The sequence below is a fragment of the Camellia sinensis genome, chromosome 3 (genome assembly GCF_055761805.1).
Source record: "Camellia sinensis isolate YWXY chromosome 3, ASM5576180v1, whole genome shotgun sequence".
Taxonomy (NCBI): Eukaryota; Viridiplantae; Streptophyta; class Magnoliopsida; order Ericales; family Theaceae; genus Camellia; species Camellia sinensis.
Window position 1 is genome coordinate 86951116 of NC_138963.1, and position 26785 is coordinate 86977900.

The 26785-nt window shown below is 33.8% G+C and overlaps 2 protein-coding genes across 2 annotated transcripts; both read right to left on the bottom strand.

Moving 5' to 3' along the window:
- Positions 1 to 3166: 3166 nt before the first annotated feature.
- Positions 3167 to 6291, bottom strand: LOC114278028 (large ribosomal subunit protein uL13y). Its single transcript, XM_028220002.2, has 4 exons — positions 5757 to 6291; positions 5543 to 5659; positions 5357 to 5444; positions 3167 to 3537 (listed from the first exon to the last, which is right to left on the bottom strand). Exons 1-4 carry the CDS (start codon positions 6026 to 6028, stop codon positions 3394 to 3396), a joined length of 621 nt encoding a protein of 206 aa, XP_028075803.1. The 5' UTR covers positions 6029 to 6291; the 3' UTR covers positions 3167 to 3393.
- A 13896-nt stretch (positions 6292 to 20187) lies between these two features.
- On the bottom strand, positions 20188 to 26127 carry LOC114278027 (BTB/POZ domain-containing protein At5g48800). The gene is made up of 4 exons (XM_028220001.2): positions 25484 to 26127; positions 23521 to 23587; positions 21478 to 22653; positions 20188 to 21005 (listed from the first exon to the last, which is right to left on the bottom strand). Exons 1-4 carry the CDS (start codon positions 25546 to 25548, stop codon positions 20487 to 20489), a joined length of 1827 nt encoding a protein of 608 aa, XP_028075802.2. The 5' UTR covers positions 25549 to 26127; the 3' UTR covers positions 20188 to 20486.
- Between the last annotated feature and the right edge of the window lie 658 nt (positions 26128 to 26785).

Here is a 26785-nt window from a genome sequence, read left to right on the forward strand (position 1 = left end):
AACGAGAAAACTATTCTTCAACGTACTCGAATAATCGACCAAAATAGAGCTAATTTGTCAAAATTCAAACTAAACGTTCCAAACCTAAACCAAAGCTAAAGAAGCTAAAAATTTTAGATTTAATAAAGAAATCGATAATAAATAATAATGGCCATATTTGGTATCACTTATAAATTAAACTTTAATGATTGTAACTTTTTAGATTATTGGCTTAAAATATGTAAAATCAGTTGAACACTTGCTTAGTATAGCCTTTCATAATTTATATAAAAAACTTGAACATATTTGATTAAGTTGTCACATGCTTTTTTTATTGTACAAATATCTAAGATATCATCGAAAGTCGTAATTATGGTGAGAGACTTGTGTCTCTTTTGTCCATAATTATTCAAGGGTTTCAAATAAGTTAGAAAATCTACAAATTATAACTTAAAAAAATCTCACGTATTTGGGCCAAATAAGTTGAAAAAGATAGGAAAAATTATGCAAATAGTCCTTGTACTTTACATGATATGTCAATTTGGTCCTTATAGTTTTAATTTACTCGATTTTGCCCCTTAATTTAACAGATTGTGTCATTTTAATCCAATAAATAACGGTTATTAAGTTAATTTAATGGAAATTCAAATAATGTGTCAATTTAATCCCTGTATTTTTCACAATGTGTCAATTTAGTTCCTGTCAAAATCGAGAAAATTGAAACTACAGGGACCAAATTAACACATCGTGTAAAGTACAGGGACCAAATTGACACATTGTTTGACCTTTCGTTAAATTAACTTAACAACAGTTATTTATTAGACTAAAATGACACAATCCGTTAAATTAAGGGGCAAAATCGAGCACATTGAAACTATAGGGACCGAATTGGCACATCGTATAAATTACAGGGACTACTTGCATAATTTACCCAAAAAGATAAAAAGAAGTTTCAGTCTCTAAGGTATGCGTTATTTTTCATTTTAGTTCTTTAAATTTCAATTTTGTTATTTTGGTCGTCAATATGTCAATTTGAGTCAATTTAATCGTAGGTCTAACGTTAGTCTACATTGATAAGATGAATATGGATAAAAGATAGTTTTAGTCCCTAAAGTATATACTATTTCTTGTCACTTTAGTCTCTTAAGTTTAAATTTTGTCACTTGGATCCTCAAAATTGTCAATTTGAGTCAATTTGGTCCTACCTCAAATTAATCATTTTGACAACCAAAATGACAAAATTTAAAACTTGAGGAACTAAAATGACAATAAATATATACTTTAGAAACCAAATTTGTCTTTTATCCAATGATAAAATATTTTTCCCATTATCAATGTAAACGGACGTTAGAGGTAAGACTAAATTAACTCAAATTGACAACTTTAAGGACCAAAAGGACAAAATTGAAATTTGATGGACTAAAATAACAAAAAAAACACATGTTTTAATGACCAAAACTATCTTTTATCTAAGCTGAAAAAGTTAATGAGTTGTGGTATAATATTGCAACTGAACACCATTAATCAACTTATTTTAATCAAATAAGTTTAGTTATAAGTACTACCAAATGGGACCAATATGATATAAAAATGTAGTAAGGGTGGCATTATTGAATTGGGGAAATGCTACAATACACACTTCCTAAACAATGAGTGTACCATATGAAAATTATGACATTATGTTACAAAGTGTCATGATCAAATCACTTTATGTCATAACATGAATCATAACCAAACACCTTTGAGGCATAATCAAAGACCGCTTCGGTTATAACTAAAATTACAACTACAATAGACTGTAATTAAGTTATAATTAATATTATAATATGTCATAACTGTGAGAGCCGAATAATAATGCTGAAATGTGGATAAAGAGCTCAACGGTCCAGTGTTACAAAAACCCGCTGGGCCGTAAGACATAGTCGAATAAGCATGGATGATCTTAATGGATGCCGAATAGATAGTGACAAACGGCAAGCCCATATTAAAGGCAGGCTGTCCAATACAGCCAAGTGAGCCCAAAAGAAATGAACAAAACACAACAGTAGAAACTATAAAAGGAGAGGGCAGGCGAAAACAAGAGGTATGTGTGATAAAATATAAAAATCTCAAGAGTAAAGAGGAGGCTAGAAAAGCCGGTACTAATTTGTTCGTCGGAGTATTAATTTCAGCATCACCGACCAGAACGTTCTTTTCTATCTCAAGAATCTCAATGGTCTGACTGGATTGAAAAAATATTTCTAAATCCATTTTACCACAATAACCAAACACCATTTAAGATATAACTAAATAGCTCTGCAATCATGACCACAATATGCCAAAACTAAGTTATCATCAACCTCACGATGGAGCAAAACTAAATGCTACAAATATTATAATTAGGTACATATCATCCACATTTTTTTTAAGTCTGTATAATTTCCAAGTCCCTAAAATGATACAATAAATGCAGTGCACAAACTTTTCTGACGATAACAAAATAGAGAGAAAAAAAGGCTGAGAAAGTGAAAGAGGATGATACAAATTTGTCCAAAATTTAAGTTGCTTTTTCAGATTCCATCAAATGGTTAATTAGTTTAAGTTCCAATTCATATTGCAATTTTAAAAGATTTGGTTTAAGTTTCCATTTATATTGCAATTTTAACAGATTTTAGAAGTCATGCACTTCAACACTCATGTATCAGTTGGGTTCAGGTTAGTATTAAACATAACATTAAACCAATCATATTAAATTTTAGTTTACAGACTGGAACCAAATCAAATCAAATCAATTCAATGTAATTTGAATTGGTTCAGGATGAAACTACAAGTTTACTATACTAAAAATAACTAAATCAATTAATAATAAATGATTAAAATAAATAACATTTTTTTAACATAACAACCCACCCATAAGCCACAAAGGCTTAACAATGGGAGTTGCCTGCACCAAAAAGGATCAAGATTATCCTAGCGGATATATATTTTTCAAATTTGGGATGATTTGGGTTGCTAGGCCACAACTCTGGTGCTCTTGATTTTAATACGTATGGCAACTACAATCTGATTCCACAAAACATACATGATATTCACACCAATGTATGGAATGGGATTAAATCCCAGTTGGTTTTCAGGATGGCATTAGGGTGATCGTGTTTATTGTCAGGTAAGAGATGGGCAAATAAAATATACTGAAACTCTAATAATCTCATCAGCAAACCAAAAAGATTGACTTCCCTCTCAAAAATTATAAGATTTAACATCCTCCATAAACATCACAACTGAGAATAAAAACATGCTATAATCCTGACAAAACTCTTTGGAGTAACAACTAACAAAGTAGGAAGAAGCCTAGTAACTTGACAGGAGCAAGGGATATCTAATTGGGAACTAAAATTAATGCTCAAAAAAATTCTCAACAGTTTCCCACCCAAATTAGTACTTAACAGAAGCAAGCATGTCTAATTGTGAACCAAGCTTCTCCTCTGCAATCTTCTCAGCCTTGATCCTCAGCTTTGTCAGCTGCTTCTTTCTCTCATATGCCACCTGGGACCGGTCTTTCCTCTTTTTCTCCAGTTCCTGTGCGTTGAATATTATAAGAATTTTACCACTTGGAAAAAAAACCACAATCATGTAGAAACAACCATCTAGATACATCAAATGGTGGTTTCCATTAGGCAAGGCAGCTCAGATCAGCAAATATGACACAACACAACCACCATCAATTATGATAACTGGTGAAGGATGTAATGATATAGGTGGCATGGAAACTCGAAACCTCTTCCAGAACACACTGAGAGATCCCAAATGTATTGAAGCAACTCAAAATTTTCTAACCACCAGACCAGAATGTTGATTCCATATAATGAAGGAACCATCAATTAAGGCAATATGACACTTGGATCTAACAACACCAAACAACCACGTAATTAAAGGCACCACCACATGGTTTTAGGTTTCATCAACCCATAAATTGCAGCAAATTTGTACTAGCAAAGAAGCACGGACACGGACACGTGACACGACACAGATACAATACGAATACGCCGACATATTAATTTTCAAAAAATGCATGACATTACACATGGGGGACACGCATAAAATATATAATTTTATATATGTTATATATATAAATATATCATTCAAAGATAATAAAAAATACAATATGTCACTAATTCCTATAAATTTATATAGATTTTTTTTTTATTATTGAATCTTAAATTGTTTTGTTCAAACTTATAATTAGTTTCACACGGATCTAATCGATAGACACGTGTGTTTAAGCGATTGACACGTGTCCTAGCGATTGACACGTGTGTCCTCCAAGTGTCCAAAGAGTGTCTAAATTTAAAAAAAAAAAATTTAAAATATGACACATTTTGAAGAGTGTCGGACACGTGTCCTAAGGCTATCCAAAGAATATCGGTGTCCAACATGGACACAATACGAATACGTCACCTTCTTAGAAGTGTCTGTGCTTCTTAGTGTACTAGCAACATTGCCATCTCCAAACATTGAAGCAGCATTATCATCTCCAAACATTCAAGCAACAATAGATTAATGTTGGACATGCCTAAAACAGTGCACTTCAACACAAAAGAACAATGCAAAAAGAAAGCAACATGGTAGTTTGAAGTCCACCAAACCATATGTCAAGACAACCGTGCCTAATGTCAACCCAAGAATGTTAGAACATTTGTCCAGACCAAACATTGTAGCAAAAAATGTAATTTCAACAACACCATGTTCTAACACATCAATGCAACAAGGAAACTAGAAATTAGTATATCTTAAATTGGCATTGCCTAAAGGAACATTTTACCTAAACAGTGATCTACTCATTAAGCATGATATTTTTCCATATATCAAGACAACTAAGCAACAGGACCAATTTCTAGCTAAAAAGCAATTACAAGATGAAGGTACCATTCTAGTTTAAGGTCTAACCAAACGTGGTCAAGGCAATTAATTATATGTACAAGCCAATATCTTAATTTCCAATTGTCAAACTAACAACATTTCCAAGTCCAGTCAGACATGTATTGAAGCAACAATGTAATTCAAGCACCACCATGTTAAACATACATATAACAAAGGCAAGAAGAAAAAGTAATAGGGAAATGCTTCCAGTACTCTGAATTACTTCAAACCTTAATGAATATTTTTACCAACAACAATAAAAAAAAAAAAAAAAACATCGTGCCGGATAGGCATACTATCCGACCTTAGATGCACAAGATGAGGTCAATGCAAAATGATTAAGATTAGCACCATCATCATAATCAAAATTAACTGTGCAACAACAATATAAACAACAAAAACAGTTGTAGGAAGCATAAACTAGTAGAATTTCTGATGATAAATAACTAGAAAAATATATCAACAGAGGAAAGCTCACCCGGATGGTGTCATAATGGTTCCATCCAACCTCTGATGAGAGCCTTCCCAACAAGCAGTACTTGTGTCCAGACTGAAGTCTCAAAACCCTGATTTCAAAAACACCAAACCGTACAACAAAATTAATTAATCAAACAGAAAGAAGAAAAGAGAAGTAAAAGAAAAAGCATAATAGAAGAAATCTCACTTGAGAGCATCAGGGATGACCATCCTCTTCATCTTGTCATAGGGTGGAGGGACACCCTCGTAGGCCTTGAACCTCGCCAGCGCAGCCGCTCCACGCTTGGTCTTATGAGGAATCATCCTACAAACAATCAAACAATATATATATATATATATATAAGACCAATCAGTCAGTTAATACTATGTAGAGAGAGAGACAGAGAGAGAGAGAGAGAGACCCGCGGATGGTGCGCCAGAGGATCTTGGAGGGGGCGCGGAAGTGGATGGGGCCGTGAGAGGGCTTGGTGTTCATGCGTTTGCGGAGGAAACGGAGGTACTTCATTTTCTGACGGACCAGGCCCCCCGAGAGGCAGATCTCATCGCAGCGTACCACCACCACTTTCTGGCCGTTGAGGAGCTCCTTCGCCAGTATCGACGCCAGTCTTCCCAGCATGTGGTGCCGAGCATCCACCACCACCCGCCGAGCGCATATTCCCGATCCAGACACCATTCTCTCTCTCCCTCTCTCTCTCTACACAACGGAAGTGGACTGTGATTTCCTTCCGTATGCTTATATATATGTATTGTAAAGAGAAGAAGAGCTAGGGTTTTTTGTGTGTGGACTGTGCTGTGATGCAGCAAAAAATGGGTTGACGTCTTTCTGTTTGTTTTGCTACTACGAGCGGTAGAATGGCCACCCAATGCGTACTGGGCTGACCTATTTCAGGCCCAATGATGGTGCCGTCTGTTTGCACTTCTAACATAACATTTTAAATTATTCTGTTTTATGTGGGTCTGTTTGGTTATATTTTGAGAAAATTACAACAATTTTTATGATAGGACAAATTATGCTCATATCCTCCTTGAAAGATCACTACCCTATTTTTCAAAATCTTTTGTGTAGACCTAAAACTCCTCTGGATGCCTTTCTTCTTCTCTTTCTAATAGGCCGTTTGGTAGAATTATAGAAAAGTGATTATAAATTATAATTTAACAGATTATAATTTATAGTTGTGAACATAAGCTGTGAACCTGTTTGGTACATCTGTGGGATTATAAATTTAAGCAGCAGAGTAGTGTTTGGTTAATAAACTGTAAAATAGTTTTTTACAGTGTAATTGTCTATTTTGCCCTTATATGATATAAAAATGATTATTTTTTAATTTTTTCAGTTTTAATTTTAAAAAAATTATTTCATTAATAAAAGTTAATATAATTAGCATCAATTAATACTAAAATTAATAATAGTATCAATTAGTATAAATTTTTTCATTTTTTCATTTTTTTCATTACAAATTAATTAGTGTCAATTAATGGCTTAATTACCATCAATTAATACTAAAATTAATAATAGTATCAATTAGTTTAATTTTTTTTTATTTTTTCATTGTGAATGAATTAGGTGTCAATTAATTGCTTAATTACCATCAATTAATACTAAAATTAGTAATAGTATCAATTAGTATAAATTTTTTCATTTTTTCATTACAAATTAATTAGTGTCAATTAATGGCTTAATTACCATCAATTAATACTAAAATTAATAATAGTATCAATTAGTTTAATTTTTTTATTTTTTCATTGTGAATGAATTAGGTGTCAATTAATTGCTTAATTATCATCAATTAATACTAAAATTAATAATAGTATCAATTAGTATAATTTTTTTCATTACAAATGAATTAGGTGTCAATACTAATTACTATAAAAATACTGAAATTAGTGTCATTATAAAATTAGTGTCATTTATTTTGTCAATTACATTTTTTCATTTAATAGAAGTTATTTCATTTTTTATTATTTTGTTTTGTTTTCATTAATATCAAATAAAACAATTGTTTTTTTTTTATATTATTATTACAATACCAAAGAAAATACCAAAGAAGTTATTTAATTGAAATAAATTTATATTGATATTAACTGAAATAAAATTATTATTTATTTAAATTGTGCAATTTATTTAATTTTATTTAATTTATTATTTAATTGTGCAATTTATTTAAATTGTGCAATTTAATCATTATTATTGTTTTTATTATTTAATTTTTATTTTTGTTTTTAATTGTTATTTTTATTATTTTGTTTTTAATTATTAATTTTGTTTAATTTATTTAATTTTTTTTTTTTTTCCTTCTCTTCCTTCCTGAAACCCTAGCCACCGCCGCCAGTGGTCTGCAACCCTAGCCACCACCGCGATCTGGAACGGCAGAGAGGGAGTGCTGTCGCTCGTCACCGTTCACCAGCCTGAACAACGCCGAAGATGGTTTATCGGTTCGTGAGAAACAGAGAGAGAGAGAGAGAGAGAGAGAGAAAGACGACGGCAGACCGCGATGCGTAGGGTTTTGAGATCACGATGCCTTCAGATCGCGATGACGGCAGTGATGCCTTCAGATCGAGATCGCGGTGCCTTCAGATCACGAGATCACGAGGCTGTCGATTTGGCTCCCATAGACACTAGGTTTCCGTCGCCCTTCGCCACCGTGAGCCTCTCTACGGCAGTGATTGTAACTCATAGATTTGAATCCAAACACACAGAGAGAGAGAAAGCTAGGGTTTCAAAGAGCTAGGGTTGGTCGGAAATCGCCTCCCTTTCGCCGAAAATCGCCTCTCAGAGGCGTGCGAGAGACAGAAATGAGTTGTGTTTGGTTTATATACGTGGCACACTGGTAATAACTTGAAATGGTGAGGGGCATTTAAGTCATTTTGCCCCTCAAACCCCCAGTTACGCGCTTAAGCTGAATCAAAAAGCACCTCCGAAGCAACTCAAAGAATAATCACTTTTTTTACTTAATTTAAGCTAAAAGTTGATCACTTGAGCTATACTAAACACACAAAAATCACTTAATTTAAGCTAAAAGCTGAAATGAGCTGTATTTAAGCTCCACCAAACACCCTCATACACACACCGGTATTCATCGACTATCGATTACTTGCTTCGCCCTTACCGATGAAGGAGAAGATAAGTTTTTGATGATATTTTTGACTCAAATCTACTCAAATTTAGCCAAAATCACAAGACAACTCACCGGAATGTTCAGACTTAGAGTAGATCTACATCAAATCTGACCAAATCTAAACAAAAAATAGTTGTTAAAATACAATCCTCTCTCTCTGTATGTTTCTCTCTTTCAATCTGCCAGTTTCTTTTCTTTTTCTCTACTACACATTTCTCTTTTCCTGTTTTAATGGATAAAATTTTCAAGTTCTAAAAAATATTTTTTTGAATTTTAGTTACCAGTAATGAAAATTATAAAATTTTATAGTTTTAAAGATATGTTTCTACTTTTCTCTATGACTTTAGTCCCTTTTTTTTCCCTCTTTGTTAAAAAAAAACAAAAAAACAAAACAAAACAAAAGTTGTGACGTGAAATTATATTTTGATAAATTACAAATGAACAAATCAATAATTTTTACAATTTTATAAACTAAAATTTATGTGCTATGTATGATAAAGAGTTTTTTTTTTTTTTTTTCCTTTTTTTGTTTGTTTTGTGGTGTTGGAAAGAATGTGATTAAATTTTGCTATATTTTCACTCTAATTTCTTCTTCTTTTTTCCAGTGATATTTTGGACATTCCAATTAGTCTCTAGCGATGTTCTTGATGTCCAGTAACGTTTTGGACATTCCGAAGATTTCTGGTGACATTTATAATACTCCAACAAATTTCCAACGATACTTCAATGACTTTTCGGCGGGTCTCTGGTGAATGTCAAACAGAAGTCCGCGGTAGTGAGATATAGCAGTTTCCTTAAAATTAAAAAAATAATAATAAATAACATTTTTTTATAACAATTAAAAATATGTATGACTAATTGGTACAAGTGTTCTGCTCTGGAACTAAATGGGTTTTGAACTGTTGAAATAAGACCTCCAGGTCAGTGCCCTATATATATATATGTACTTTTAACATAATAAATTCTGATTTTTTAATTTTACCAATTTGAATCCTAATTTTTTGATTTGTTTTGAATATAAATCATTTGCCTATTTTTGTTATGTAAAATTGAAGGGGAAAATGATATTTTGGTCATTAAACATAATGAAAAATGTAGGGACAATTACAAAAAAAAAAAATCACAAAATTTAACCCTTGTAACAATATAAATTTTTAATTTTTAATTTTATCAATTTAGTTCATAAACTTTTGATTTATTTTTAATCTAAACCTTCTGGCGGTTTTTGTTAACTAAAACCAACGAAAAAATAGTATTTTAGCCATTATTACAAAAATGTCTAAAATACCCATTTTCATTGAGTTTAATGACTAAAATACCTATTTTTTATTTATTTTACTTAACAAAAATAGACAAATTGTTCAGATTGAAAACAAATTAAAAGTTCAAGATTTAAATTGAAAAAATTAAAAATTCAGGATTTATTTTATTGCAGGGGTAAAACCTTGGGTTTTTTTTTTTTGTAATTTTTTCCAAAATGTATTTTAGATATTATATGTACACCTACATTAATTTTAATGCCTAAAATACTATTTTTAAGTCGATTTTACTTAACGAAAATAGACAAATTATTTAAATTGAAAACAAATAAAAAATTAAGGTTTAAATTGATAAAATTAAAATATCATAATTTATTTTGTTATAAGAGTCAAATTTTGAATTTGAATTTTTATTTTTATTTTTTTGTAATTTTCCCTTTTATTTTTATTTTTATTTTTATGTTTATGTTTATGTGCTTAAATAATAAGATGTTGAAAAGTTTGAAACATCCATCAATTTTATTTTTCAGCAAATAGTGGGATGTTTTTATAAAAAAATTGGAAAATAATTCTCAAAAACATTTCACCAAATAAGTTTACAAATTTCAAAAAAAAAACCAAAAAACATTTGGCTCCATTGTTTTGCCATAATATATTTTTCATATAAAATATTTTGATTAACACTTAAAAATATAATCAAACCAAACCAAACCAAGCCTTAAGTCTCATCAAATGGGGTCGGATACATGAATCCTTCTTCTCCACGCGACCCTATCAAAGGCCATTTCGTTTGTCAAATTAAGTAGATCCATATCTCTATTTACAACACTAATCAAAGTTAATCTAGGCCTATCCCGTCCCTTAACACTTCTATCTACCGTTATAGCATCGCATCTCTTCACTACTGCCTCTATTGGTCTCTGTTGAATATGACCAAACCATCTCAATCGATTCTCTCTCAACTTATCTTCTATCGGTGCTACTCCTACCCATTCTCGAATACACTCAATCTTAATTCTGTCTTGTCTAGTCTTACCACACATCCACCTTAGCATTCTCATCTCAGCCACACTCATCTTATCTACATGTTGTTTCTTGGTTGCCCAACACTCCGTCCCATACAACATCTCTAGTCTAATAGCTGTTCTATAGAACTTACCTTTAAGTATAGTGGGTATTCGTTTATCGCACAATATCCCAGGCGCACTTCTCCACTTACACCATCCTGCCTTAATCCTATGGGCTACATCCGCATCAATCTCCCCCGATGTTGTGATAATCGATCCTAAATAACGAAAATGTACACTCTTAGGCAGTTCTTGGTTCTCAATCTTCATTTCTCCTCTACTTTCATTGTTACTGTTACTAAATTTACACTTCATGTACTCTATCTTAGTTTTGCTTATCTGGAATCCTTTAGATTCAAGAGTTTTTTCTTCAAATCTCCAACTTTGTATTAACTCCTCTAGTCTCATCCACTAGCACTATATTGTCTGCAAAAAGCATATACCATGGAACATCATCCTAGATATTTTTCATCAACTCATCCATAACTAAAGTAAAAAGATAAGGACTTAAGGTAGATCTTTAGTGTAACCCTACCGTGATAGAAAATTCATTTGTCTCTCCAGCAGGTGATCTAATAGTGGTCACCACCCCTTCATTCATGTCCCTAATCACATTAATGTAACATTTTGTTACCCCTTTCTTCGTTAACACCCACCATATTATATCCCGTGACACTCTATCATATGCTTTCTCAAGGTCAATAAACACCATATGAATGTCTCTTTTCTTTTTTTTATACTTTTTTATTACTCTCCTTAAAAGATAGATCGCTTCCATTGTTGACCTGCCAGGCATAAACCCAAATTGATTCTCTAACACCTCTGTTATATCTCGCAATCGGCGTTCTATCACCCTCTCCCACACTTTCATTATATGACACATTAGCTTGATTCCTCTATAGTTGTTATAATTATGGACATCTCCTTTATTCTTATAGATTGACACTAAAATATTCTTCCTCCACTCATCTGACATATTCCTAGTCAAGAAAATTTTGCTAAACAACTTAGTCAACCAAGCAATCCCTTTTTTATCCAAATACTTCCAAGCTTCAATAGGGATATCATCTGGTCCTAAAGCCTTATTTGATTTCATCTTCTTAAGTGCAGTCTCCACTTCAAAGTTCTTAATCCTGCGATAAAACCTATAATCTTGGTTTATCGTATTACTGACTATTTCTTCCCCTATAACTGTACTTACATGTTCCTCATTTAATAGTTTCTCAAAATAGTTCTTCTATCTTTCCTTAATCTCTTCATCCCTCACCAATACCTTAGAATCCTCACTCTTGATGCACTTAACTTGATTAAAATCTCTTGTTTTCCTCTCCCGTATCTTAGCAAGTTTGTATACCCTCTTATCTCCCTCCTTACTATCTAGTCTAGTGTATAGGTCATTATAAGCTTTCAACTTAGACTCTTTCACTACTTTCTTGACCTCCTTATTAGCCAATCTATAACTCTTAAGGTTTTTCTCAATTCTATCCTTTTGTCACTTTTTAAAGCACTCTTTTTTTGCCTTAACTACCGCTCGAACCTCTTCCCTCCACCACCAAGTTTCCTTAAAGCTGGGTCCCGTTCCTTTCGACTCTCCAAGCACTTCCCTTGAGATTCTCCTCATACAATTGGCCATCAAGTTCCACATAATATTAGCATCATCTTCCAAGTCCTAAGTACTTTCATTTTCCATTCTATTCTTAAATATTTCTAATTTATCTCCTTTTAGCTCTCACCATCTCGTCCTATGACACCCACCATCCTTCCTAGCTTGGTATTGCCCTCTAAAACATAAATCTAGTACCAAAATCCTATGTTGAGAGGTCAGGCTCTCTCCAAGAATCACCTTACAATCATTGTATTTTAGGCAGTCCACTTTTCTCACTAAGAAGAAATCTATTTGCCTCTTAACTGACCCACTTTGTTCCTCCCTCTTCTTATACATAGTATTGGCCACCACCAGGTCAGAAGCCAACGCAAAATCTAAGATACTCTCTCTAGCCTCATTTCTATCACCAAAACTGTATCCATTATGCACCCTTTCATAGCCTAGTTTATCTACGCCTACATAGCCATTAAAATCTCTACATAGCCATTAAAATCTTCACCTATAACCAGGTTCTCTCTTACTAGTATCTCCTGTAAGATCTCATTCGTTTACTCACAAAAATTCCTCTTAGTCTGATCATCTAATCTTACTTGAGGGGCGTATGCACTAATAACGTTCACTATATTCCCTCCAATAACTAGTTTAATTAACATAATCTTATCCCATTTCCTAATGACCGCCACTACATTTTTCACAAGACCCTTGGCAATTAAGATTCCTACCCCATTCCTATGTCTATCCTTACCACTATAATACAGTTTAAATCCAGTATCGTCAATTTCCCTAGCTTTCTCACCCGTCCACCTAGTTTTTTGTATACAAACTATACTAACTCTCATCCTAATCATAACATCTACCAACTCCATCGTCTTACTAGTTAAGGTTCCTATATTCGTAGTGGCTATCCTAAACCTATAGTGTAGATGAGGATGCCTCGTATGAGGAGAGACCGGTACGGGTCTTGGATAGGCAGGATCAAGTCTTGCGAGGCAAGACCATTCCCTTGGTAAAGGTTTCGTGGAAACATCACGGAGTAGAGGAAGCCACTTGGGAACGTGAGGCGGATGTCCGTGAGAAATATCCGGACTTGTTTGTAAATGTTTAACCATGTATTGGGATTTTGTAGTATTAATGAACTTTAAGAGCATTAAATATGTCTTAAGTTGTAAAACATTATAAATGTTTTGGTTTATGAGAATATTGTGGAACTTGCCTTGTAATGGAAGTTTATTTTAACATTGCATATGTTTGTAGAAATGCAAATATAATTTTGGCATTGAATTTGTTTTGTGATGCATGTTGATAATGCATGTTGGAGATTATGTTGGAAGTTTGCCTCTTGAATAGAGATGGAATGACCGGCAATGGGTCAAGTTATTGAATTTTACATTGTAATAATGTTGGTAATTGAGAAAACATACTTTTGAAAAACTTGTACCTAATTTCGGGGATGAAATTCTTTAAGGGGGGGAGGTTATAGCGATCCTGGTTTCTCTTCCTTTGATTGTTGTATTCCGGACTTAAGTTCCATGGAGTTGGTGGTTGTATATCTTGTTGTTATCCTTTAATTCCGTGTGTTTGAGTTTTAGGATGTATTGGGCGTGTTTCGAACAGGTTGGTTGAGCTTTAGTCCCATTCCTTGTGCCCAGATTTTTGGTGGTACACTCGAGCGGGTCCCTTTGCGCTCGAGCAGAGTTTGATTTTTGGTTGTCCACTCGAGCGGGCCTTATTGCCCTCGAGCGGGGTTTACACACTCTCAGCATTTCATGCCTCTGCAAAACTTCTGCAGGTGTATTTTTTACGTTCGAGCGGTTTTTCTTACGCTCGAGCGGGTAGCACTCGAGTGGGTATCTTGGCGCTCGAGCGGATAGTTCATTGTCAGTAAAAGTACTGGAGGGAAAAAATCTACGCTCGAGCGGTTTTTCCTTTGCGCTCGAGCGGGTGTGTTTTGCAGTTGTGTCTCGACGCTCGAGCGGGAATCTTTGCGCTCGAGCGGGTCCAGTTTTTGTGTCTGACGCTCGAGCGTCCTATTCTCCGCTCAAGCGGGTCATACGTATATCAGATATCAACTGGGTCTTTTTAGATCACTTTTCAACTTCCACTCTCTCTCTTACTTTTTCGAAAAGCCATTTTTGAGAGCTTCTCTCACTACTTTCTTCCTTCTCTCTTAGGATTGATCTAATAGGAGTGATTTTCTATCCTTGGGCCTTTGTAAAAAGTGTGTTGATCGTTGAGGGCTACATTTTGATCCGAGAATCTTGGGATTTGGAGTATTTTCGAGTTCTTCATCATTTCTTTTGGGTTTCATCTCTTGAGGTAGGGATTCTTACTCATCTTTATGATCTTTAACCTAAATGTAGAGCTTTTGTATAAATGGTTTGGTTTGAGAAGTTAGGGTTTGTGATGTACTATAGTGAGAAAGAGGGGTTTTGTCTTTTTGACTCATATATATATATTTGGGGTCTTAAAAAGAGATTATTGATATTGTTGGTAATATTTGAACCTTTGGGTCAATATTGGGTTTAAAGGGAAAAATGTCATATTTGGGTATATTTGGGTCATTAGTGTAATTAATGACATTTGTTATGAAATTGAGTTGGGAATAATGAAATTTGCTCATTATGAGATAGAATGGTGGAGTTGGATTTATAAATCGCTCACTTTTGAAAATGTCAATTAAATATCTGTTGAGGCATTTATTATCTGTTTAGAAATAACTACTTTGGGCTATCGGTGGAGGACAGTCTTGATTGTTGTAGACATTGCATGATGATTAGGTGAATTGAAACTAATCAAGTTGTGTATTTGAATACATGGGTGCCGAATCTCGCAGATGAAATTTCCATAAAATGGCCATTTGAATATAATTATACATGGGTGCCGAATCCCGCAGACGTAATTTTCGTAAAATGGCAATCCGAATATATCTATACATGGGTGCCGAGTCCCGAAGATGAAATATCCGTAAAATGGCCATAAGAGAATGAGAATACATGGGTGCCGAATCCCGCAGACGCAATTTCCGTAAAATGGCAGTTTGTAGTATTGTTGGCATGAGTTGTAGTCTCACTTCTGTTATTTGGCCAGGTTCTGAGCCATGTTTATAAGTTGAGTTTTGTTAAGTTAAACATTTATCAAGTGCTAATGTTTTAGTTATTGCTCATGTTATGTTTAGCATATCTCTACTGGGCGTTAGCTCACCCTATATAGGACATCATTTTCAAGTACAAGTATTATGCCACCTCCAAGGACGTAACTTGGGAGGCTTGAGACTGTAGACCCTTTTTTGTTGTTTTTGGTTGTATTACATGTATATCAAGCCAAGGGCTTATTTGTGCAGAGTTAGTACTCTCTTTTTGTAACCAAGTATTGACTTGGAAAGTTGTAAGCCTATAGGGCGTTTACTTTTATTGTCAACATGCAATACATTTTGTAAGAATACTCTGATGCATGGTTTTAAAAACCGGACCGGAACCGGTGACCAGATGGGGTTCCGGTCCGGTCAGCCCCCTTAAACCGGCCAACTGTAAAAATCGGCTTATTTTTTGAAAACCGGTGAACCCACCGGTTAAACCGGTGAACCGGTGAACCGGTCGACCCGGTCACGGGTTGATCGAACCGGACCGGTTTCAATTTTTTTTTTTTAATTTTTTCTTTCTTTCTTTCTTTCTTATTTTATATATATATATATATATATATAAAATATAAGAATATAAGAAAATTTTAATTTGAAACTCTTTTTCAAGGGTCTCCTCTTGTGAGGAATCCCATTAAGAGTTTGATGAAATTATTGTGAAAGTCTTCACCTATTTATAAGAAAAAAACTCTTTCAAAAAAACTCAAGAAATCCATGTGGGATTCAATCAAATGTATTGGAGGGAATATTGAAATTTTGATATACCTCCAAAATTTTTGTTTTCCTTTCAATCAAATTATTTGAATTAAAATCATATGGAGGGAATATTAAATATTTGATTTCATCTTCCAAAATTGAAATTAATAATATTTTAAAATATATTATTATATTTTTCAGTAAAAAAAATATTAGGAAAAATATTTAAGATAATTTAATATTTTTAATTTATAATTTTATTACTTATATTTTTATTTAAATATAATTTTAATATATTTATTACGTCACGGTTCGATTCCGGTTCAACCCGACGGTTGAACCGGTGACCCGTCCACCCGATGCCTTTTCCGGTTCGTTCACCGGTCCGGTTTTTAAAACATTGCTCTGATGGTTATAATATGAGAACTCTTTTATTTATCGTGAATGTATGCAATGATGGGTTTATTTTTAGGATGTTACAGTCTTGGACTAGCTTCTTTACCTACGCTCGTCCAGAAAAACACGAGAACCTTTGCTCTATTTTTCACTGCCGACCCCTGGGTCAATACGGCGCCCCTTGCTCACTTTTCGAAACACCCGGAGGCAGGTGCAACGCGTCACTTGAGGGGAACGACCTAGCATTTAAACGATTCAAAGTAGGATTCATTTCATAAGAGATCCAAGGGGCTTTTTACGTGTTGGCTGTTGGCTATCTAACACACAACCCTCCTCCTTAACCCGGGCTTAGGGCCGGCAGAGTTGTTAACAACTCCGGTGGAGTTATTAACACTTAAAAATATAACAAAGGAAAATTATATTTATATATTTTCATGTAGAATTAAACACAAATGATGTAGCAATCATAGTTGAGATCACAGCCCTGGCCGTGCACATGCCAACCATCATTGGCACCCAGGCTAGGCCGTCCAAGCTACGCGCATGGTAGCTTGGCATGCGCACAGCCTGAACTATGCCCTAGGCGGCATGGCAACCCTATATGCTCGCGGATAGGGATGCAGCCTAGACGACCTGGTATGCGCACGACCAGGACTACAACTTCAATACTCTTACCATTATAAACTATGGTAATTACAGTTTTAACTTTTCAATAGATAAATGTAAGTGTGATGTAAAAATGTTTTAAGACCAAATAAATAAAGCCTAAATAAAAACAAAATGAAACAAACCAACATAACATTAATTATGATTGGGTTGCGGGTTCACTTGATCCTAAAGTCTTGATTTTTGTAGATTTTTTGAAGGGTTTGATTTGGACCCTTTCGGTTTTCTTTTTATATTCTTTATAATAAAAGTTTGATTATTTATCCAAAAAAAATTGAGACTCATACACCGGTGCAAGTGAAAGTTGTTGTCTAAACACAATTCAGTTCCATTGACTTTAGGGTTGCAAATTAACTGAGTTGCTCATGAGCTGGCTCAGTTCGGCTTGTTAAGGGCTCGGCTTGTTTAGTAAACGAGCCGAACTTGAATTTGAATAAGCTTTGCTAGTTAAGTTTGGCTTGTTTATATTTATTTAAATTATATAATAAACATATTATTTACATATTAAATAACATAAATATATAAATAATAGCATAAATAAATTATTTATGTATTAAATAATATAACTAATAAAAAAAATCTTACCAAGTCGAACTCGAATTTCATTAATATTAACGAGCCAATCCAAACTTGAGCCTAGTTAGTTATCTGGCCGAGGTCGAACTCAATAAATGAGCTTGATAAGCAAACGAGTTGAGCTCGAGCCCAGTAACGCTCAGCTTGGCTCAATTCCTTTGCATCCCTAGTTGACTTACACCTTTATAAATTAATAAATAAATATTTGTCTCAATTTTTTCAAAATAATTTGATCTTTGAGCCTAACACTTCACAATTTCTCTCATTTCTCAATGTTTCTAAACAAGTCTAAAGTGGTAAATGAATAATTATTAATTTCAATTATAAAAATGAGATTTTTTTCCTTTTTATTTAGCAACAAAATATTTTGTATTAATTTAAGACAACTAAAATTTATGTATTAGTTTAAGGACTTTAACTTAACTAGGACATTTGACCTAATGGTTGTGCAACACTTATGTGGTGTGAGATTTCAGGTTCAACTTTTATGGAAAAGAGTTTGATACCATTTGTGGTAATTTATTTCCCCCTCATCATGGGGGTTGATATGTAGTTAGAACTAGTTATAGTTGCTGGGCTTGGTAAACAGGGGGATTCTATTTACACCCAAAAAATTATTAAGTACGTCGTGCATTCTATTAAATTATTTAGAGTTATAATTTACTATCAATACATCTTATGTTTTTTCACAAATTATCCTTTAAAATACACCCAAATAATAAACCAATCAAAAACTTCAAATTACAATCCTTAAAAAAAATTTAAACAAATTTCTCATTACAGTTATTCACATAATCATAAACATCTAACAAGTTTTTTCATCTAAGCAGCACAGTTCTTCAAACTTAATTTCGGAGAAAACACAACAAAAATATATATATATATATATATATATATATCCAAATTCCCAATTTTCATAGTGTATTCTAACCAAGCTTTTAACTCACGTCCTCTCTAAAAAAAAAGTTAAAAAGTCAGCTTTTAACCATCTTTCCAAAACAGTCTTGAGGATCCGTTTAGAATGTGGGTTGGCTTTTTGATTTTTTGATTATTTTAGCCTGGTTAAAAAGCCTCGTTTGGGATAGACTTTTTGATTTTTTTGACTTTTGTGAGAAAAAAAATAAAATAATTATGGATTGAATGTGATATTTCGTCCTATTTGGTTAAAATAGCCTATTTTGTCCTATATGGCTATTTTGGTCCAATCTTTTATCCCAAACGGGCCTAACTTTCTGCACCTCACCTGGAACTGCTTCTCAAGTTAAAAGTGACAGCCAACATACAGAAACTTGTAGGTTGAAAACACGGTTTCCAATTGCAAGTGCATCAAGATTGCGAATATACATGATTGACTCCCCAATGCCTCAACTGTACTATGATATTCAAAATCAATTGGATCACATATACCGCGGAGAGCTTCCTCAATTCTTGAACTTGACCATAAGAGTACAACACACTTCGAAAAGAGCATTATATGCTTATAGAATCCACAGAACTTGATAGTATCCATGGCTTGTAAAGTTTGATTGAGGTTCCAAGAACTGCAACTACTCTGCAAGTCTCTCCTAGGCCAATAATAATTGGTTTGGGTGTCCATGAGAAAAAAAAAATTATATTTTATTTTAGGGTTTGATGCATGTTGTTTTTATTAGTAAATTTATGTTAATATATAATAGAAATTAAAATTTTAAAATTTAAATTGAACGTACTAAGTTATTATTTGGGCGTAAATAGAATCACCCTTGGTTTATTAGTTGTATACTGGTTGTATTAGTATGGAGTTAGCGGTGCTTGTTGGGCTTGGGCTTAGTTTATTAGTTGTGTTAGGCTTTGTTGACTTTTCAGTTATGGTGCCTTTGGAAACAATTTCATTATACTAACATCTACTAAGAATTTGCATATGAAAATCAAGAACACTCTTGAATAGCACAGAAATCGAATGTCAACCATCATGATATTGAAATCAAATGTCATGAACAAGTTCATGTATTGAAACCTTGTCTAAGGAAGCATGACAGCGTTTGGAAGTCCCAAAATCTTAGGGTAACCTTTGCCTTCCCAATCACAACAAGAAGCAGAAAATCGCCAGCCCTCCAACCGAATTTCTAGACTTTTAAATCTGTTGAGACTTGTGGATCTTAGCATTTCCCAAATTTTCAAACCTTAAACACAACTTTCCATCGAGTTGATTATTCTAAGCATGCCATTACTATCCCACCAGCTGTATTTATTTGTCAAGATTTAGTTTCCGCTCAAAAATGTTGGGCTCGTATTTTTTGAAATAATGAGTAGCTACAAAAGTCTGAATCACTTCTTTGACATGAACTGACATCAGTAAAATACACTATATATGAGGGAATCTCACATGTTTACACTATAAAATCTTGTAACAATTACACCAAAGTTGTTATCACTAATAACCATCACTTCCTATTGATAATGCAAAGCACCACAACTCATTTACTGGGTGGGAGGAAGAGAATCAAAAAGATAAAGAAAGAAAGGAAATAAAGAATGAACAAAGAAAGGCAACTGAGATCATTACTTCCAGTTATGCAATAAAAGCAGTAAAAAAATAAAATCCAAGTGACGTGAATTACCTAATATTCTTGTTCATGTGCTTTCAATTACCTTTGGATCTGTTTGTGTATGCTTTGAAGGAGAACTTGATTCCCTTGAAGAACTATGACCAAAAAAGTTGAGCTTGCCAATCTTTTTTGGAAAAGAACTTAAGAATTTGTGAGAACTAGACTTTTCCATATCCCTCTTCATACAAACATGTTCTTTCTCTAGATCATTTAGTCTCATCCTTAACCGAGCAAGCTCAAGCTTTAGCTCTTGGTTTTCTCTCCTCAGTGATGCATAGTTGTCCCGGGGAGACATTGAAGCACTAAGTGCACCACTGCTGACCCGCCAGGACTGGTGCATTGGCTTGTGGTCATCATCATCAGGGTTAGAGCAGTGCATTGCATTCCGGAGCCTTAACTGCTCAAAATAAAGCACTTGAACAATTGATTGGAGAGGAAGGCGTTCATTTTGTGCAGCATGTGCGCCTGCTTCTTCAGAGAGCTTTTGCAAGTCAATCAGTTTGCTGAGCTTCTTCATGTCTGGATCTGATAAACCCTGATGAGCCTGTCATTATGCATCACAAAATGAATCAGACAAAAAATAAAACAAAGATTATTACTTATTATCCCATTTCTGATTCTGGTTGTTCTTGTACTTGTACATAGGGACAAACAATGACAATTAAGCTCATCAACAAACAAATTTCAAATAAGTTTTGTTGATCAATATCATGAAGAGGGCTAAGAAGAATCAATGATTTCTCTCTCTCTCTCTCCCCCCCCCCCCCCCCCCCCCTTTTTGGAGTTCTTTAATCTTGTTGCAGTTATGGGATTGGAGCCAGAAGATGATTATGCAATTGCTCAAGTAGAAAAGAAAATTAATAAAATTGAAGAAACAAACACAATAACACTTTCTTGGTAATATTGTTCATTTTAACCAGTAATCTCCTATCCCTCCTCCAAAATTAGCTCAGAACAAATAGCAAAAAAAAGACATACAAAGAAATATCTCACAAGAAAAGATATGAAGTACATACTTTGAGATAAATATCAATTGCTCGATACAACCCATCATGAATTGTACGGGCATGTGCTGGCAAGATATCTGCAATTGCTATGAACTTGTTGAGCTTGAGGTTTACATCAGGTGCGATTTCAGAGAGGTAGTTGTCCACTAATTTTGAAACTCTGAACAATGCAGATTGAGAGGGTGAGGAAGGACTATCAGATTCAAAGACTGAGCCATCTTCCATATCATCTTCGCTATCATCTTGCTGAGAGAAATTAATCAGGATTCTATGGACCGTGTCAACATCAAATAAAGTATCGCCAGCATGGCGGAAGGAGGGGATCAAAAGATCGTCAAGAGTAGCTGTATCCAACTGGGACCCAATTCTCCTTTCAAGATCAAGCCTACAAGCAACTGTACAATCAAGCATCACAGCACTTCGTAGAACCCCAAACAGAAAGCTGATGGGAACGGCAAGTTTCTCAACAGGCAAAAGGCTAACAATTGTCTCAACCACAAGTCTTTCATGCCCATTTGAAACAGCAACCACATCAACCTTTGGCTGGCCGGATGGGTTCCACAAGCTAGGTCTTTTAGTCAACTCTTTTTGAGCATAATTCATGAGTGATGCCCCTATACTCTCAGGTCGGACCCCACGACATTTCATAGCGGTTATGACTTTTTGATAAAAGTCAACCCGCAGAACAGAGAGATCTTCTATCCACCAGTCCCCATCATCACATTTGGCTTGGCGATTCAAGTGAAGTCTTCCTGAGCTGCTATATTCTAGGCACGAAAAGCTTGAAGCAATTTGCTCTACACAAGCTTTGGAAGCTATTGCATCAATGGATCGGCTAACTATATTTAGCTCATCGGCAAGAGGGAGTAGATTTTCACATTGTTGCAACACCTCAACACACATTTCAAGGCTTTTGCAGACAATACTGCCAAGATATTCTTCAGCACGGGAACTGAGATTATTTTTTGAAAACTCTTCTGTCATCTTGAGGTAATCAGACACACAACATAGCTGAGCAACATTTGAAGATGTGATCTCAAAGTTGAAACCATAGCAGAATTTGGCAGCCAGCTCAAATGATTCAGCACCCCCAGGTAGGCTGAGAAACTCTATCCTGGAAATATCGGAATCTCTGTGTTCTGCCACCAACTTTCTGATTTGTCCACTCCTTGAGACTAGAGGGAACTGAATATAAAATTAAGATGTTTGTATGTTGTTATCAAGCTATATATGAATACAATATCTGACCAAATTGCATAAATAAACCAATTTCTTCCGTTTTGAAATAAATAAATGGCAACCATATCACAACATGCTTAAACACAACCATTTTGTTAAAAAATTCCCGAGAATGATCAAATTTATTCATATTGAAACCAAAAGTAAACAATAAAATTTCAGTTGAAAAAAGGAAAGAAAATAAACCAGAATTGTAATTTAACACATTTTTTAGTTGTATTGCATCTCTCTCTTATCCATTGGTTATCTATCGACAGAAGTACATTGGCACTCTCCAAAAGGCCAAGAAGTCGCATTGGGGTTGAGTGGCATTTTCCCTAGTAAAATTAAACTTTTCTTATGCCACTTAACTTTATTATTTCCATCATATTCATACTATTTCTCCCAGTGATACCTGAAATCTGAATTATTCAAGGTAGTGGTTTTTTTTCACATTTAAAATCTCATTAGGTCCATGAAAGAAATCAACAAAAATAATTTAATTTGGCAAGTAAGTGGGGCATAGAAGCCATAAACATTCGTTTTCATCCAAATCTATTGGGGTGGGAGTCGAAGGTGCATGGTTAGATATGAGGACATAACCAATGACCATAATGAGAAAAGATATACATCATACATGGGGTCATTTGTAGATTATAAAATTCCGTTACTTGACAAAGAATAAAACAATGGAATTCTAGAAATGCAAAATTTGTTAGTTCTTACCAATTGTCAAACAAACACATACAGACCCGTGCATACACAGGCAGAGACACACACAACTTTTTCCATAGTGGAAGAATAAATTCCATTATTTTGAATGATAAAACTTACTTTATATAAGGCAAATCTTCCTCCATTCACTTCTATTGTAATATCACTAGGAACATCCCTGAATATCCTGCAAAGGATCAACACCCAATTAGAATCAAAATTTCAAAAAATAGAAATAAATTGTACAACAATGGACATACTTGAAGATCAGAAAAGCAGTGCTAGGCTTTTGGTATGACACCTAATAGCAACAACTAAAAGTAAATATTATCCATGAAAGAAATATCTGAAGTTTCAGAAAAAAAAAATAATTTATTTTCTTTGCCTACAGTTTTTTAGTAATAAAATATAGCCATAATCCAATTTGAAAAAAAAAGTTCCCATGTTCTGGAGGTTTACAATCATTGGAGTTTGTAATCAAGGATTCAAATAAATTTTCAAAATAGGGCAAACAAGACAGGTTATAATTGTTTTTACGCATTATGTTGTTTGGGGGTAATCTTATTCTAATATGTGATCAACATGAATACAATACCTTTTAATCAATTGATGTTCAAGTATAACGAAAATCATAAGCTAGGGATACAAATCAAAGCAAAGTAATCCCACTAATGGTGAAATCAATCCATCTCACTCTACATATAAAGTTTGAAAAGAGTTTCTACATTATTATATTATCGTAAACTTTTAAGTAATTGTAACACATGCAACTGTGACAGTTTGACCTAATAAATTACCTAAGAAGCACAGACACTCCTAAGACAGTGTCATGTACATGTTGGACACATGTCCAAATGTGTCCTATTATTTTTAAATTTTTTTAGAACAAACTACTTCAAATACTTGGGAGACAGTTCAGTGTTTAGACACACATGAAACATAATGCAAGTTTGAGTAAATAATTTGGGATTCAATAATAAAATCAAAATAATGTGAATTTACAACTATTAATCGCTCATCCTTTGGGCTTTTGAATTGTTTATATAAATACATACATATATATATATATATATATATAATTTAAATATAGATATTGGGATTTTTTGTTCACACTTCTTTTCCAAATATGGGATGTGAAAAATAATTCTTACTATTTTGATACAATAAAATATAAATCTATTTGTAAATAAAAATTATGAAGAAATTGTTATTATTTTCATGTAGTTATAGAAATACATATTTATTTGTTGTCACGTTCGTGTCCTAAATTATTGAAAATTGTCGTGTCAACATGTTCATATCATGTTGTTTTCATGTCACATGTCCATATCCATACTTCTTAGAACTTACCCCTACCTTCAAAAAATAAATACAACATAAAAATAAAAGAAAGGGCTTAGGTTACTAATTACACAAAGGGTAGTAGGATGCTTCTAACGAAGGACCAACGGAAAACCAAAGGCAGTGACATTGACAAAAAGCATCTAGATTCTTTTTTTTGTTTTTATTTTAAGTTTTACATTTAAGAGAGAATGTTTAATATTCTATTTTAGCACATTCATTAGATGACATGAAAATAAGTTGGCATGGAATCTAACATTCCAAACATATTCCAGCTGACATGGGTGTGTCTATGAACAAAGAAATAAATAAGAACAAAACATTTGAATCTCAAATAACAAGAATTTAAATCTTTAAGTGCCTTTGAACCATGGACAGAGGCATAATGTGAAAGTTTTATCTACCTAGTTTAATAAAATTCAATAAATCTTATTTCGGCAGAGTGTACCCCCCAACATAAAAATAACTAAGAAACACAAAAAAGAATAAAGAGAAATGAAGTACTAACAAAAAGGCAAAAAAAAAAAAAAGGAAAAAAAACCCACCTAGCCTGCTTAGAATTAAAAGGAGCTCAAGTACAAAGTACAGAGCTGAGAAAAGCCAAAACTACTAGACAACAAGCATAACCAACTGAATCAAAGCACACCATCTTATGAAAAAACTTTAAAAAACAAGAAAAGAAAAAAGATCTGAAATTGAACTACAACATAGCACAAAGACACAGAGAGTATAAGGAACAAACCATTCATTGTATTGCTGCCGCGAACACTTGGCTAGTGACAACTGCTGCTGGTTCTGCTTGTCCATGGCCAGAGAAGAAACCAAGAGAGGGAAGTGGAAATATTAGAGAGAGAGAGAGAGAGAGAGAGAGGACTGTGAGGTTAATGAAGGAGGTGAGCAGGGAGACAGAGACCCAGTTGGAGATGTTGGTGTTGGTAGAGTTCTTTGGCCATTTTTGTCAAACAGGTGGTGTTCAAAGCAATGGGCCTCTTTCTTTTGTGGGGCATGACTTCAACCTTTTTCTTTAAGCCAAATATTCGGAAAAAATTTCGGTGTGCAATGCAACTTTACACAAACTTTCACAAGTAATTTTATAAAAATATGTAAATTGAATACAAATTTACATAATTGCATAAATTTTTATGACCTTACGCGAATTTATATTGAATGTACGTATTTTTGTGAGATTATTTAAATAAATTTATAAAAACTTACATAATTTTATACAAAATTATATATGGTATGCATTGCACACCGGAGCATTTTCCAACCATTTTGCTAAATTTAAGCTGGTTAAGGGGCGCAAAGAAAGGAATGGTTTGTAACTTTGTTCATATAAAAAGTCTTTAGTCCCCTCACTAAAGAACAAGATAAAGAAGGAAAAAAGCAGGAAGTAGTTATTGGTTTGACATATTTTACTCTTGGGTAAGGCTGGTCTTCCATCCGGTTTTAAATTAGACCGTATTGTTGGGCCTTGTGGATTTACCACCTAGTCCACATTGATAATCCGAATTGTTCAGTGTATAGAGTTCATCGAGTATTTCATCTTTTCAAAAAATTATTTTGATCGAATATCGATTGTTGCTTGATCAGATCACATTTCTGTTAATAATTTTTTTTTTCAAAATCATATTGAATGTTGACAGAAATGTAATCTGATCAAGTAATTATCGATATCTGATCAACGTGATTTTTCAAAAGGAAGAAATAGACGACGAGCCCTACACATTAAACGGTTCAGATTATTAATACAAGCTCTATGGTGGGCCCACAGAACCCAACAATAAGGTCCAGTCTAATTACACACTAACACAAGCCACAACTTTACTCTTTATCTCTTAATCTAATCATTGCCCTTTTGGTTCCTTTATTTTTCAAATTCGGCGGAAAATGGTAAAGGTTTAAGTCGTGTTCGGATTTTGAGTTTGTGAATTTCATGTCCCACAAATTTCTCTGTAATTTAATAAAATATTAGAAAAGATTTAAAGTTGAAAGACAATAGTATAATAACTACATAAAATTTTAAAACTATTCATATAAGTTT